General features: G+C 35.9%; 1 protein-coding gene across 3 annotated transcripts in view; it reads left to right on the forward strand.

The window, feature by feature from the left end:
* The window catches only part of PAN3 (poly(A) specific ribonuclease subunit PAN3), a 131980-nt gene extending 117639 nt beyond the window's left edge, over positions 1 to 14341 (forward strand). For all 3 annotated transcript variants that reach the window (XM_044249516.1, XM_044249515.1, XM_044249517.1), the window contains 4 exons: positions 1566 to 1695; positions 2167 to 2231; positions 8844 to 8982; positions 11387 to 14341. In XM_044249516.1, coding sequence (XP_044105451.1) covers positions 1566 to 1695; positions 2167 to 2231; positions 8844 to 8982; positions 11387 to 11527 — 475 coding nt within the window. In that variant the 3' untranslated portion in view covers positions 11528 to 14341. The remainder of the gene's footprint in view (positions 1 to 1565; positions 1696 to 2166; positions 2232 to 8843; positions 8983 to 11386) is intronic.
* The last annotated feature ends 2545 nt before the right edge of the window (positions 14342 to 16886 follow it).

Consider the following 16886-nt stretch of genomic DNA (forward strand, 5'->3'; position numbering starts at 1 on the left):
ATGAAAATATTTGTTTCATATGTTTTCACAGCAGTGATTCCTAGCCTTAATTTGCAACATCTAGGATGTTTCAAATAATCTCAAGTAGTAATCTCCAAATTTTCTTTTAAAAAATTGGGAGTAAAGGATATATTTGAAACAAACTAGCCATATGTTAATAATTGTTGAAACTGGGTGATGGGTACATGGACTTTCATTATACTATTCTGTCTATAAATTTTCCTTAATAAAAATTAAGTAAAAAAGCAGTACTTTCATACTAATAACAGCTGTATAGAGCAACAGACTGTGTATCAGGTACTTTTGAACTGATGTGAATGAATTAATTTTCCCAATAACCTTATAAATTAGCTCCATTTTAGAGATGACAAAACTGCGGCATGGAGAGGTAAAGTAACTTGCCAGAGTTACAAAGCTTGTAATAACTTTAAGTAGTTAGATATAAATATGTCAGTAATTACAGAAAAATAGCTAAGATAGAGATTATCCACACGAGTATTTTATTCAACAAAAGAATGCCTTTTCTGTGCCAGACTGAAGATACTGTGAACAAGATGAACAAAATCCCCTAACTTCTGGAGCTTCCACTTAATGGGGAGGAGATCACAAACATGTAAACAAATAAGGTGTTTGCAGGTAGTGCTAAAGTCCAATGAAGAAAGTAAGATAGAATTATAAGCATAGAGTGTGAGAAGGGGAGGCTACTTTAGTGAGAATGGTTAGGAAATGGCTCACTGGTCAGGATAGGCAGTAACAGGTCACTTTGTATTCTAGCAGGTAGCTTTTTAAAATGTAGTATTTTTCTGCCTCAGTTATAATGGTAGAAGAAACTGAATTGGTCTCTTCTGATGTATGTTAGTGCATAACATGACAACTGGTAAATGAAGTTGCAGAGCAGAAGGCAGCTTCCTAAAAAGTTGGGCCTTGTTTAATTTATCAAAATTGAAGACCCAGTTTCAGATTCAAAAAATATTTTGAAGAGCAATGGAAAAATCTCTTTCCTATAATCACCCCCTATTTAACCCCTCCCAGAAAGTTTGTAACAGTCTTTTCATATCCCACTATTGTAAGAAAGGGTTTGAGAATGGAAATGATTAAGTGTAACCCTACTCAACTTTCCTTTCTCATTTTCATAATAGCAAAGATGTAAAAGAGACTTATTCTATTGGATCTTAAAATTTTCCAGAGAAATTATTAAGTCTTATTTATTTATTTTTAAAAGATTTTATTTATTTATTTGACAGACAGAGATCACAAGTAGGCAGAGAGGCAGGCAGAGAGAGAGGAGGAAGCAGGCTCCCCACTGAGCAGAGAGCCCAATTCGGCCCCCATCCCAGGACTCCGGGATCATGACCTGAGCTGAAGGCAGGTGCTTAACCAACTGAGCCACCCAGGCACCTGAGAAATCATTAAGTCTTACAAGTGAACTTGACTTGCATGAAAAAATGTTTTCGAATTTATGTAAACTAATATGATGGTAGCAGCTACAGCTTTGTGCTTGTGGGTTGTGTTGTTTTTTAAAGTACGTGTTTGGCATTCAAGTGATTCTTCTTTATCTTCACCAGGTATTTGTTGACTGACCAAAACAGGATGCGAAGTGTAAATGACATCATGCCCATGATTGGTGCTCGATTTTATACTCAATTGGATGCTGCTCAAATGAGAAATGATGTCATAGAGGAAGACCTTGCCAAGGTAACGATCTAGTTACAAAGAGATATACACAGTTGACACCTATATGTGTAGAGAGATAGAAAACATAGTAATTTCTGTGCTAAGTATAGGGCATAATCGGCTAAGACTACTTGCAGATATATTTGTCCAAACTTAAGGTTCAGTTATTTTGATTTCTTATGTCCTCTGGGCATTTTTTTTTCTCTTCATGATTTTGCTACAGTCAGTTGACATAGTCTTGATGTTGTTTTTCATGTACATTACCTTAACCGTTCTTAAAAATGCCCAGCTTGCATGATCTTCTTGAATATTACTGTTGAATGAAATGGAAATATTATATTCAAAACTATAACCAAAAGGTGGGGATTTTATGATTTAGTATTTATTGTTTAAAGGTAATATTGGTATAGGATACCAGTTTTGTAAAATTTTGCTTTTATTTTCAGTTAGCTGGAATATTAATACTCTCTTTCTTTTCAAAATGTTTTATAGGAGGTTCAAAATGGAAGACTGTTTAGGCTTCTAGCAAAATTGGGAACAATCAATGAGAGGCCGGAGTAAGGATTTTCAGTATTTTACAATATATTTTCAATCAGGGGTGCTAATAGGAATGTGTTTTCCTTAATCTTACTGGTTTTATTTGGAAAAAGAGAAAAATTCTCATGTGAAGTGACCTTAAGCCTGCTGTGGTAGCAATTAGGATGCTGCTTTTTAACTATAGCCTAGATGTGGTTGTTCTTAGGGATTCCACACACACACATACAGAAAAGATACTGTTAGAACTCTCTGTTGTGGTTTATACAGGAGGGAACATTTTATGACAATCAGTACTGCCTCTATCCTGTCTCCTTTTTGAAGTGTGGTCAGTTTAGTTTACCGTAGGCAGATTAGAGACTTCAGACAGGTCTAATTGTTGCATGCCCCCTGTCTTCTATTATAGGGCATTATTTATAGCCATCATATCAATGACACCACCACCTTACATTATTTGTCATTTAGTTCTGCCTCATTTGCAGGTTAGAGTTACCATATGTTCAAGAAAGAAGTAGAGTTGATGTCTGTACTAAGTTGTAACTGTCAAGGATAGGTGGAACAGTATTATAGCTGTTGTCATGTAGTGTAAGTGATGTTACAGGAACATTACCTCTATTAATAGGGATAGATGATACATAAATATTTCTTGAGGGAGTTTTTTTGACCACAGAATTCATGTTCACTTCCCTTCCTTCGAAGTTAAAAAGAAAAACTCAATTAGTATTTTTCATGATAGTTTTTCTAAATGAAGAGAAGATGACATTAGGGAAAAAACTTCTGGCTGTTTCTTCTGGCATTTATTTATTTAAAAATTGATAGGCTTATAGTACTATTTCTTGATTTCCACTCCCCTCCCCAGTATTTAACTCAGCTAATGACTTTGCCCTATGGAAGATGAGGGTTTGTCTTTCATACCCCTTCCCTTAACCAAACACACCCACATCCAAACACATACAAGTATGCACGTTCTACCACTTAGTCCATAATTTTGAGTTAAATCTTCATTCAGTGTTGACATCAGTGTAACAGGGTAAATTTGTTCATAGTTGCACCACAGTAAACCATTACTATATTTTCTTTCTTTTGTATTTTTTTTTATTTTTGTTTTCCTGGGGTTCTTAATTGTCTTATATAGAAAACTAAGCAAATGAAAAAATGTTGACCACCAGTTTAATCCAGACTCGCTGCCAGAGTTAAGAAACACCTTTCCATATGGTCAAAAATAGGTAACCTATCAGCTCCTTTTTTTTTCTCCCCCTTAGAGAAATTGCCCCTGCAGCCTCTGTCCTTCTGTTCCTATCTGGGCTGGTTGCGCTTTAAGCCTGCTCACACTTAAACTTTAGAACTGGAGCTTCCCTTCACTATTATCCTGGGAGTTCTCATTGTCTCTCCCTTTGTGTTGGATACCTTGTCTCTTGCCTTTTTCCTTGGTTTATTCTTTTGATTTATTAGAGCACGTCCTCCTGTAGCTTCCTGAGAAAGGTGAGTTTTTGAGTCTTTTTAAGTCTGAAAATATCTTTTTTCTGTTTTTACACTTCATTGACAGTATGAGTGAGTATAGAATTCTAGATAGTCCTCAGAAAACCCTTTTTTTAATTAAGTCTTTTGAATAGATTAATATGAACCAGTTTTTTGAAAAGCAGAAAAGGGTTTGCAGTGAAAAAAAAAAATCTACTTTTAACGTCCCCAGTCTTTCCACTTTCTCCCACTAATCTTTATTTTATATAAAGATTTCTGAGTTACAATGATATATTCTAATCTCCCTCCTTCCCCTTTTTAATATATACAAATTGTAGACCATGCACAGTGTTCTGTATTTTGGAAATCTTTTTGTTCGGGTATGTTTTGCATATACCAAACACTATTCTCAGTAGTTTACAAATACGACCTAACCTTACTCCTCGTAATAACCTTGTGGTGCAGGTACCATTAGTATTCCCACTTAACAGAGATGTTTGGGCATAAAGAGGTTAAAAACTGGGCGCCTGGGTGGCTAAGTCAGTTAAGCATCTTCCTTCAGCTCAGGTCTTGATCCTGGAGTCCTGGATTCAGGTACTGTGTTGGACTCCCTGCTCACTGGGGAGTCTCCTTCTCCCTTTCCCTCTGCTCCTCTCCCCTGCTCCTGCTCTCGCTCACTCTCATTCTCTCTCAAATAAAATCTTTTTTAAAAAAAGTTAAATACTTTTAACAGGGTCAATCATTAGTGAGTATATGAGCCAGAATTTGAATTCAGACAGTATGGTTCCAGAGTCCATGCTCTTATCCTAATGCTCTGCTTCTGTAATCCATATAGCTGTGTAATAGTCCATTCTGTGGATACACCATAATTTATTTCTCCAGTCCTTATCAATAGACATTTGAGTTGTTTTCAGTGTTTTGCTAGTATAAACAGTCTGCAGGGACTGACTTATGCATACTTAGTTTTATATGTGCGTGGATACAGGCCCAGTTGTGATTGTTAGGTCCGTGGTTGTGTGACTGTAGACTGTTACAGAAGGGTTTCCCAGTGTATGAGGCATGAGAGCCTTTTGCCAGCAATACTTTTTCAGCTTGTGGATTTTCTTCAACCTGTTAGATGAGAGATTGAATCTCAATGCAGTTTTATTTTGTATTAACTTTTACGAGCATGTTGCCTGTCATTTTTGGTTTTGATCCATTTCTCTACCTTTTTCTGTCCATATCCTTGGTTCATTTTTATTTTCAGTTGAATTGTCTGTCTTTTTGATGTATACAAGCTATAGAGAGTTAATCCTTTGTGATCATTTTCTTTTTAGTTTGTCATTTTTCTTTTGACTCTGCTCAGTTTTTTTCCAAGCAGACATTTATATATGTAGTCTTAATCAAACTTCTCTTAAGCTTTTGGATTTTGAATCATAGAATGGAGAAAGGCCTTTTCTATTTTAAAGGAATTACCTCATGGTTTCTTCTAGAGTACTTATGGTTTTACTTTTTTTCATGTTAAATTTTTACATATGTGGAATTTATATAGGGTATGAGGTATGTATTCAGCTCCTCTACCCTTTCCCCTCAGAAGACTACCCAGTAGCCCAAAAGTTATTTATTGCATAGTCTAGCTTTTCTGCGCTGTTTTAAGGCAGCACTTCTTTCACATTAGTATTTTAATGACTAATGTTCTAAAATCTGGTAGGTGCTAGTTCTTTCTTATCTCCATTTCATTGCCTGTTATTTGTTTTCCTAAAATGGCTTAATTTTCTATATAAATTCTAGAATCAGCTTTTTTGCTTAAAAAAAATTCAGTTAACCTGATGGATTTTTTTGAGAAGTTAACATGTTCATTAATAAACTTAAGGAGCATTTGTATTTATATATGTTGAGTATCTTAACTAAAGTAATGGTCTGTCATCATACTTGTTAACGCCTACTTTACTATTCTTAAATGCTGAAGTTGTGCCTTATGTTGTTGTAGCACACTAAGTTTACTAGGTATTTTTTCTTGTTGCTATTGTAAATGCGAGCCTCCCGCCCATTCTTTCTTCTTAATCTAGTCTAATCTTCTTAATCTAATAAATTCTTAGATTGCTTATTATCGGGGCACATAAAAATTACTGGTTTCTGTACATTTTGTACCCCAGTATCTTAGTGTTTGGATAGTTTTTCACGAGATTTTCTTGGCTTTCTTAGATACATAGTCCTATCTCCAAATATAGTTACATTTCCTCCTTCCTAATTTCTATACTTTTACTTTCCCTGGAGTGATTGTGTTAGCTAGTACCTCTAGTACATAGTTAAGTAATACTAATGATAATTTCTGTCAAAATTTGAAGCATTACACAATTGTCTTTTAACTTCCAGATTAAAAGCATTTTCTTTTCAAACCCTTGCCCTTCCCCTGTGCTTTTAGAATCTTTATCAGTGATGTTGAGAAATTCATAGTGATTTGCTTTGGTATGCCTTGTTGATTCATTTTGATGAATTAACAGGTATCCAGACCCTTTTAATAATTGGAAACTGATGTCCTTCAGTTCTTCATTGTTTCTTTGATAATTTCACCCTTTGGAATTTCCGTTGCTCAGATGTTAGACTATGACAATTGATTTTCTAATATTCTCTACTGTTTTCTTTATTGTATCTTTTTGTTCTACTTTCTAGTTAATTATCTAAATTTATTTTGTCTAAAAATAAAAGTTTTTTTTCTAATCTGTGAATTTTTAAGTTTCTGCTGTCATATTTTTAATTTTCAAGAACTTTCTGTTCTCTAAATGTTTGTCTTACAGCATCTAATTCTTGTTTCTCTGAGACTCTCAGTTAAAGATTTTTGGTTAGGTTTTGTTTTATTCTAAGTTCTGTTGCCTGCAATATCTCATAGGAATCAAGATTTTGTTTTGTTTTGTTCTGTTCATTTTCCAAAGGATTTCTGATCCTTGGCTCTGCATTCATATTAAAAATGACCTTTTTCAGGGTACCCGGGTGGCTCAGTCAGAAGAGCATGTAACTGTTGATCTTGGGGTTTTAAGTTTGATTCCTACAATGGGTGTGGAGAGTACTAAAAAAATAAATGAATAAACTTTTTTTAAAATGGCGTTTTTCATCTAAAAAGGTAACGGGAAGGTCCTTGCACGGTCAGGGATTGTAGAATGTGTGGCAAAGTAGTGTGATGTTGTTATGTATAATTTTTGTCTATTTTTGGTAGATTCTTAAATGTCATAATTTCTCTTGGGCAAGTTCATATCCAGAAAAAAAATCTTCAGCCTTTGTCTGTAGTGTAAACCCAGAGTCTAGCTTTGGGTAGCCAAAGTAAAAGGAAAGTGTTGATTAAATAGTCTCAGCCACCATCTCTTTCTCTTCGTGGCATCCTGGAGGCTGGAGCTTCTTTGTTCACCCTGTCTAGAAAGATTGCTGGTACGCTTTCTGGCAAATTTCTACAAAGCATAAGTGGAGGCAGGGATGAAAAAGAGGTTATTTATTTGTTATTTATAGAACTTTTCATCAGTTCTGCCATTTCCAGCTTTAGTTAATACCTATGCTTTCAGTGGTACCAATGACTTCCCTTCTTGGGCCTAACTGGTCTGGCCTGCTTTTGTGGCTTCCCCTTTTTGTGTGTGCCTTCTGTAGCATCAAGTCAGCTGATCATACCACTTACCTGTTTTTCACCTTCCAATTTTCTCTTCTGTTGTTGCTTCTGCTCACTTTGTCATTGTGTGTTTATTATATCCCTCTTTAGACATTTACTGTCAATTTGGTGGGGTTTTGAAATGGAATGGAGATAAATGGGTGTGTTTAATTAGCATTTTAATTGAAAGTCCCTGGAGTGAGTGATCTTTGCAAAACTCATATGATTGTGTTTCAGCCATGTGGTAGGCTTTCCATTTTGTTCTTAGAAGACAGGCAGTTTGTTTGTTTCTTCCCCCAGACCTAGTTTTTTAACCAAGACTGCATAATCTGATCTCTCCCTTCCTATCTTTGCTTCAAATCGGCCTCATTTTTTTTTTCTTTTAAGTTTCTCCTCCTAGCTCTTGCCTTCTCTCCCCTTTGTTCTTGTCTTTTCTCTTCCCTCTTCTTGCTCTTATTCTCTGTCTCTCCCTTGGCCTCCTTCTTTTCCCACCCGCAACTGCATCCAGCACTGATCTTTGCTGAGTTTCTGAAGTGCTGCATGCTCTGTTCCTTGCAAAGGACCAGACCAGGACCTACTTCTCTGGGAAGAGCATCCACTGCTTCTTGTGGAAAGCTTCCCTTGCCTTCTCAGATGAATTCACATTTCTGTTGCATACCATTTCCCTTTCTCTTGATGGCATTACCTCAGTATGCAACTTTCTTTGCTTATTTGAACATCTGTTTTCCTCACTAGACCATAAGTTCCAGATGTCATTGGAAAGTGACAGTGGTCATTTTGACCAGATGATCACTGTAATTGTTCTCTAGTTCTTGTTTTTGAAGTTTTTGTTTCCTTAAACATTTCTCTATTTTATGCTTACCAGTAAAGTTGAACATATCTGATCATATCTCTCTACTCCATATCCTAAAGGTGAGAGGAGGAAAAGAATCTCTTTAAACCTATTTCTAAAGATCTTTTAAGACATTTTCTTTTTCCTCCATTTTATCTAATGGTAGGAGCTTAAATAAGAAAGTGATTATAAAATAGGAGTGTGAGGGCGCCTGGGTGGCTCAGTGGGTTAAGCCGCTGCCTTCGGCTCGGGTCATGATCTCAGGGTCCTGGGATCGAGTCCCACATGGGGCTCTCTGCTCAGCAGGGAAGCCTGCTTCCTCCTCTCTCTCTCTGTCTGCCTCTCTGCCTACTTGTGATCTCTGTCTGTCAAATAAATAAATAAAATCTTTAAAAAAAAAAATAGGAGTGTGAAAGGGATGATTGCCTTTGAGACTTAGAAACTGATATTCGTATACTTTCATGTTGTGTGAAATTATTTTTTAAAAATTTAGCAGTCTGCACATAAAATTTGAAAACAAAATTTTTTTTTTATTTTATTTTTTATAAAGTTAAATTTCCCTTTAACTTTAGGAGAATTTAAAAAATAAATCTCTCACACACGCGCGCGCGCACACACACCCTACTTCCTTATCAGAGAAAGCAATAAAAATAAACTAGTATGGAGTTGGAAGAATCAACATGGCCATGTGGTATGCATGGGTTATTGAGGTAAAATATTACCTTTCCCCAGGTTTCAGAAGGATCCCACCTGGTCGGAGACTGGAGACCGTTATCTTTTGAAACTCTTTAGGGATCATCTTTTCCATCAGGTGACAGAAGCGGGTGCTCCTTGGATTGACCTCAGTCATATCATTTCTTGTCTTAACAAGGTAATTTGTATCTGGATTTTTAAGATCACAATGCCATCTACAATTTTCAGAGTTGCAAATACTAAGAGACTTAAGTGTAGATGTGTTCTACTCCAGCCTAGAAGATATTTTATTAATAATTACCAGGTGTATCTACTTAATAACAATTTCTAGACTAGGCAGGTTTTTTAACATCAACATGAATAATTATAGAATTTTTCATTGTGGACCTTTTCATTGTAATAAAATGTCACAAAAGCAATGGGTGGGAAAAACAAAAATAGTTTTATATTGAAAAATTTTATAAGTTGAATTCCTTTCTTTTAAGTCATTGTGAGTGTTGTTGAATGTTCTACATGTTACCTGTTCATTTACTGTTAACTGTGGGCATAGTAATCCAGTGTTACAATAGTAAAAGCACAGTAGGCCCAGCGCTCTAAGTGGAGAATGAGGTGAGTAGATGAACTTAGGTAGATGGAGATCTGTCAGTTCATTTGAGAGGTGAGCTTTGTGTTTTTGAAAGGGCTCAGAGATAGTTTACAAAGGAAGGAAGGAATGCATTTTCCTTACAAATTGCTTGGAATCACAGAGTGTAGAACAGGTCTCCAGAAGTAAATAAATCCTAGTCTTTGTACAGGTTTATATCTAAATCTCAGGGGTCAGCAGACTGGGGCCTGACAGCCTATATTTGTAGAGTGCATAATCTGAGAACGGTATTGATATTTTTGAAGATTGTAAAACAAACAAACAAAAACCAAAAGCAAAACTAAGAAGAATATGTGACAGAGACTCCATGGCCCTAAAATTTAAGGCATTTACTATCTGGCCATCTTTAGGGATACTATTTGCCTACCCCTGGTCTAAACTGCCCCTAAATTACAAGTACTAAAGGAAATACCTATCATGGCACAGAATGTAGAGCTGGTAATGTACAGCGTGCTAACTCTTCAGGGAATCTTCAGGGAAAACGTGGTTTTGTATGTTTGTTTGTTTGTTTGTTTGTTTAGGCATGACTTTGCCTTGCTGGAACTTCCTTACAACTCTTTGAAAAGAGTATTGTCTGTAATCTACATTAAGACAGTAATTAAACTAATCCAGTACGACTTATACATTTATTTGCTCTTTCTCTTAAGGGGAAGACATTTTTCCTGAAAGTAATGAGTGAAGAACAATTGTCCTGGATTTTAGAAAATAGTATACATAGTAGCAAAGTGCCAGTGACTAAAAATATGTGGCACTGGTGTAAACACTGGCTGGTAGATCCTACGAAATAGAGCCATAGACAGATACCTTAAGTGAAGAGTATTTAATGAATAATAGGATAATTGATAACTTGAAGAAAACTCTATTTCATCTCATAAAATAGCTAATAGTAAATAAAATTTATCCCAAACCTGAAAGTATGATAATTTTCTAAGTCTGGAAAGAGTGTAATAAATTAAAAGGGATGGATGATATTGATATTGATGATATATATTGATGATATAAAAAATTAAAATCTTACATAGCATATTTTGGTAGAAATTATGACAGATTAACTGTTAAAATGGTTTGAAAGTTTGAGCCTTCAGAGTTAGTAAATTTTAAACATTTTAACAAATGAGTTAATGAAAAAGGAAGGAAAAATGTACACCAAAAACTAACCAGAAAAAGTGAAAACCATAACAGATAAGTTATTTGATGGACTAAGGATTAGTATGTATGCTTTATAAAGACCTCATTAAAATATTACTACCAAATCTTGACCACTAAGCGGGTAAAGATCATAAACTGGCACTCCTACAGTGGAAATAACACAAATAAACGTAGGAAAACATTTGGTAACATTCATAAAAAAATGTAAATAAAAATAGCAAGGCATGCACTTGGTACGGAATTGCTTATAAATTGGTACAACTCATAATCAGTGGTTTCTGATACCCTTTGGAAAACAATTTAGCTGTATGTATTAAGCTATAAAATTATCTGTACTTTTGATTCAGAGTTTATATTTTTCATTATCTCTTCAAAGGAAGTAATTATTCAGAAGAAAAAAATTAAGTAGGTGAATATGTTCATTGCTCTATAATTTGACACAAAAAAATTGGAAGATACCGGGGTTCCTTGTGGGACTCTTGATCTCAGGGTTGTGAGTTCAAGCTCCATGTTGGGTTTAGAGCTTACTTAAAAAAAAAAAAAGGAAGGAATAATGACATGATGGAATATAATGCAGATAAGAACTAAGCATGAAAGATAAGTGGAAACATCCAAGTTGAGAAGTGTGCATGCTGATTAGTGATGTAAAATGCTTACGTATAACTAGATGGGAATATGACAGATATTTTAAAAATATTCATCAGTGCTGCAAAAGTTGTGCTAGAATAGATACAGTGGATTATCCTCTGCCTGGTATGAACTTCCCATTTTGTGTGTCTGTCTGTTTCAGTTAGATGCTGGTGTGCCAGAGAAAATAAGCCTCATTTCCAGAGACGAGAAGAGCGTACTTGTGGTGACTTACAGTGACTTAAAGCGCTGCTTCGAAAACACTTTCCAAGAACTGATTGCAGCTGCGAATGGTCAGTTGTAGTATTTGCTGAAAAAGCACGCAGGACATGGCTGAGGACCTTAACCGAGAGCAAATTGCACTACAGCTGAACTGTTCTCATCCTCTCATTTCACATTTGGGAAACAAACAAGAGATGAGCAAAGCTGCTTGCACTTCAGTCAGGTACACTGTTACTTGAAAGGAAGAATGTTTCACTTATCCTAGAGCTGTGGCTGCCATTGGGGCCATATCTGTGAAGAATTTATTTTAGATTAAGGGGCACCATTGAGTGAATGGTGTTCCTGCTTTTGTTTTCTTCCACTTGTATATGCACTAATTTTAATTTTTTAAAGACTTTTTTCTGATCTTTGAACTTTTGCCACATTGTATACTTACTTATTAAGGGAAACTATTTGCAAGGACATTTTTGGGAAACAATGCTGGGCAGCGTTTTTGTCACTGAGTGTTGCAGAATTTGCTCTTTTGGGGATGGGTTGCCCTGAATAACATAATGGACCAGGTAAATAATTTCACAGAAGTACAGTATAGTGTATAATTCTTGTAAGAGTATTGTATGCAAGCTCTGTATGCCACCCACACTGTTAGTTCCAATGAAGATTTTTGGGTTTTTCTTGTTTTGTTTTGTTTTTAAGAACACACAGAGAGAGATCAGTGAATTGTTGGATACAGATTCCCCCATCAGTAGATGTAAATCCTTTCTGAGTGAGGATTGGATAAACAGGAATTTAAGGAGCATGTAAAGCTCTTTGCTCCAAATTTGACCAGTCTTTTTTTAAAAAGCTGTTTCCCTGCTTGTCAGATATATTTACACTTATGCAGTTTTTTTAATAGAAAAAAAAAATTCTGATAAAGGCCTGAAGGTCAGGAGTATATTGTTTTAGATTCTTTCCAGTTCGCTTTTTTTGTATAAAGTTCTGTTCTTTGAACCACAGCTTTATTATGGTACTTTACACTGGATACAGACACAGAGACACTGTTCAGAAGATGAACTAAACACAGCAGTGGTCTGGCATCAAGAGCTTTCTGAAGTTTTACAGCCTGAATCTGGAGGGATAACAATCTGCTGTGCCTTTGCAGTCACTGCTTAGCCCAAAGTAATAGTACTTTTGATAATAACTTCACTATGTGGGATATTCCTGAATAAGTCAATCTCAAAAGTTTGGAATTTTCCTCTTCTTAACTTTCTTAATATTTGGACGTGCAGTTGTCGCCAAACTTGGGTATTCATGGAATTTCTAGTTAATGAAATACCTATACTTTGATACTGAAGACTGCCAAATACATAGGAATTTTCTTTCACAAAAAAAAAAAAAAAAAACCAGTAATGAAGACTCTATCTCCTTTCCCAGCACTGAATGTTTTACTAGCACTGGGTGCTCACCATGCAACTATGAAGAAAATGTGGAAACTCAAAAGGTCAGGAAAGACTTCCAAGCACTTGCAACTGATGTTACGGTCTTCAATTTTAATAATTATACATATTTGTAGTTTTCAGAGAAGTTTTTAATATTTCTCTGTCCACTTTTTATAAGCTTTAAAATGATTTTCTCTGCCTTGAGATTTGCATCAAGAAAAAACACCTCTCCTCACCTGAAAGCTTTGAAGACTAAAGACACGCTTTACACATTTTAACAGGTGTGTTTGAGTCCACGTTTGGTAGCATCAGTTGTTGAGTTAAAAAGAAAATCAATTATTGCATTTGATCTGGATGGATTTTAAAAGAACATAATGTTCAATATTCAAAGGATAATTAACATTTGCCACCATAATGTTCTTTTTTATGTAAAAGGAACAAGAACTTGGAGACATTAACATGCAAAAGTCTTTTATCATTAGCTCATGTATTTGAGGAAGAGCAGCTGTCTTTTTATATGTTTTTTGACAAATCATATTGTAATTCTTTTGTACAAAAAAGAACTACTTGTATTCTAGAAGAAATATGAAATGCTTAATTTATAAGCGGGCTGGAGATTTTTTCCAATATTGTTTTCTTTGAAAATGAAAGGGGATCATCTATTTTAGTTTTGGGGTCTGGGAACTTTTTGAAAATTTAATTTGTGGACCAATGTTTTATGAAAGCTAAGGAAGGGCAGGGGTAAAATAGGGCTTGAATTTCTCATCCTGTATAGACCAGCAAACTTCCCTCTGCAAGGCAGGTTCAAATCACAAACCCAAGAATGTTTGCATCCTAAGTGCTAGTTTGCTTCAGCCCCTAGTAACCTCAGGACTTGGTTTGAATATAAAGGTAGACAGCTGATATGTTTTCATGAGTAAATATTGTCGGCCAGAAAACAGATGGTGTCAGGTAATACATATTTTTTTTAAGCTTTGTTTTATATTTATTTTTCATTTAGTTTTTATTGGGAATGGTTTTCAGTAGAACTCTTAGTTCTGCTTAGGTGTTTTTTGGGGGAGCCCTCTTTTCCATAGTGTAATTCCATTTGAGAGGTTGTCTAAAAGATAGTCTTTTTAATTCATAGGAAGATTTAAATATCTGAGAATAGTCAAATTAAGGATAAAAACTTCCCATACCTTCTGTTATGACAGATCAAAGCACAGAAAGGACAACCCTTGAAATCATGTAATGTTGGTCATTTCATTTTTTTGTACCTATTTTAAATTCTGTTAGTGTATTTACTTCATTGTAAATATTTTTGAGGGTACCTTTGTATTTTGCTTTTGACCTTGGTTCTGTGGTTTGGATGTCAACAACTTCCCTAAAAAGCACCAGTATGTTAAGTTCTGATGTCATGATCCCATGTGGGTTATTCATCTTTAATCCTGTTTTCAGTCTCTATGTGTACAGCCGTATTTTTAATAAAGAATTACAGAGAAGTTTGTAGTTTTTTGGGTACCAGTTTATTTAAGAAGATGATGTTTGCCTGATGATCGAGATTTCAAAGGCTGAATACTGCCTGTGTGTTTGGAGGAAGTTGGTGGCATGTTTATTCATTAATTTACCAACTATCTATGAAATGCCTACTTGGATCTGTTTTAGGTACTAAAAATGCAGATGTGAGTGTTTGTTATTTATAAAGTGCATAGTTATACTCAAAACATTTTTTTTAAGATTTTATTTATTTATTTGACACACAGAGATCACAAGTAGGCAGAGAGAGAGTATACTCAAACATTTCTATATAATACCTGGCTTTTACAATGTAGTTGAGGAAAGAAGACTTACTTATGTGAAAGGATAGCGAATGGTAGGTGGCTAGCATTTGATTCAGTACTTCAGTAATTTACTATTTAGGTATAGGTCTTCTAGAAACATTATTCAGAATATAAGAGTAGATTTCAAGAAAGGCAAAGATGTTAACATTTGTTGAATCTGAGTACCTACTGTTTATTTCCTGTGCATTTGAAAAGTTAAAAAATACAGAATAGAGGGTGATAAGGGACTTGAGGCCTAGGTGAATGGAAGCTAGAGTAAAGAGGAAGGAGGGATTATTTTCACTGAAGGAACTGTTGAGTTGCTTATAGAAATTTGGAGAGAGAGAGAGAGAGAGAGAATAGTGTAGAAGGTCCTTGTGGGGATAAAAAACAAACAAACATGGATTTGATGGCAAATTAAAATGACCATTGGGGGCACCTGGATGGCTCAGTGGGTTAAGCCGCTGCATTCGGCTCAGGTCATGATCTCAGGGTCCTGGGATCAAGTCCTGCATCAGGCTCTCTGCTCAGCAGGGAGCCTGCTTCCTCCTCTCTCTCTCTCTGCCTGCCTCTCTGCCTACTTGTGATCTCTCTCTGTCAAATAAATAAAGAAAATCTTTAAAAATAAAATAAAATAAAATGACCATTGGAGGTTCATTGGGAAGAGAGACTAGTCTGCCTAGAATAGGGGATGTTTTGGGGGGTCTTTTAGATTTAAATTTCACGAGAAAACATTAAATATTCTCTTAAAGCTAGGCCAATGTTAACATCTTCTACACTCTGGTGAATGGACATACACACCGGTTTATTACTTACATCTTCTGTGCTCTGAATAGTCAAAACCAGGCGTTTCCCTCCACCTTGAGCAATTGCGCTCTTAGGGATGCATCTGTAAAATATCTTTCGTATAAGTGTGGGGGAAGGGGTACAGTGAAGAAAGATTTACTTATTTACTTTTTAAAAAAAGACTTCTTTATTTTTAAAGAAAGAGAAAAAAGAGAGCATGAATGGGAGGAGCAGAGAGAAGGAGAGAAAATCCCAACCAGACTCCACACTGAGTGCAGAGCCCGACACGGGCCCCCATCTCACCACCCTGAGACCACAGCCTGAGTTGAAACCAGGAGTTGGATGCTTAACAGAGTGCGCCACCTGGGCACCCCAATGAAGAAAGACTTTTAAACCACACGTCTTTAACATTTATTTAAAGTAGTCTGGATGATGGTTAAGAAACTAGCTTGCCAGAACAAGCCTGCCTGAGTTCATATAGTGGCTGTACTACCTAGAGCTCTGTGATCTTGGGAAACCACCTACTCACAGTTGAATGATTGGGATTCACTCATTCATTATATATTTATTGAATGCCTATTAAATGCCAGGCATTGCTCGAGAGGAACCAACAGAACAACTCTGACCACTACAGACAAATATTTCTGCTCTTACAGAGTTTCTGCTCTTACCGAGTTTTCCATTCTAGTGGGGAGAAGACAAAATACATAGTAGCGTAAGTGATGCTAATGGCTATGGAAAGATAGGAAAGTAGGGTGAAAGATGGCGATGGAGTTACCAGATTTAGTGAATAAAAATAGAGAACTCAAAGTTGAATTTGAATTTCAGATAAACCATGGATAATCTCTTTTTTAGCATAAGTATGTCTCGGGTATTGCATGGGGGATACTTGTCTTAATTAATTTGGTTATGTGAAATTTGAATTTGGATATCCCTGTGTTTCATTTTGCAACTTGAGATGTGGGGAATGTGGTGGTGCTGCTAGAATTTCCAGTGGGATGATCTGGGTAGTAGCCCTCACCGAAAAGGTGCTAGTCAAGCAGGACTTGAGGTAGGAGCCAGCCATGCAGATATCTGAGGGAGAAGAACTCCAGGTTGGAATGGAATGGAACTCCAGACAAAGGGGCCAGTGTGGTTACAGAAGAGTAGGGAAGGGAAATCAGGTAATGGGGAAGGAGGGTCGTGTTTTGGAGACCATTTTAGAGCCATTTTGGCTTTTACTCACATTGAAAGGAGAAGCTGAAGGAAGATTTTAAGTGGGAGAAAAACCCGATATAATTAAAAAGATCTCTTTGGTTACTTAGTAAGGAGCTCTTGCAGTATTTTGAGCAAAAGATGATAGGGGTTTGGACTGGAGTGATAGCAGTAGAGGTGGCATGAAGTGATTAGATTCCGAATATATTTTAAAAAGTAGAGCCAAAAAGATGTCCTGATTATTGGA

This window comes from Neovison vison, chromosome 5, assembly GCF_020171115.1.
Source record: "Neovison vison isolate M4711 chromosome 5, ASM_NN_V1, whole genome shotgun sequence".
NCBI lineage: Eukaryota > Metazoa > Chordata > Mammalia > Carnivora > Mustelidae > Neogale > Neogale vison.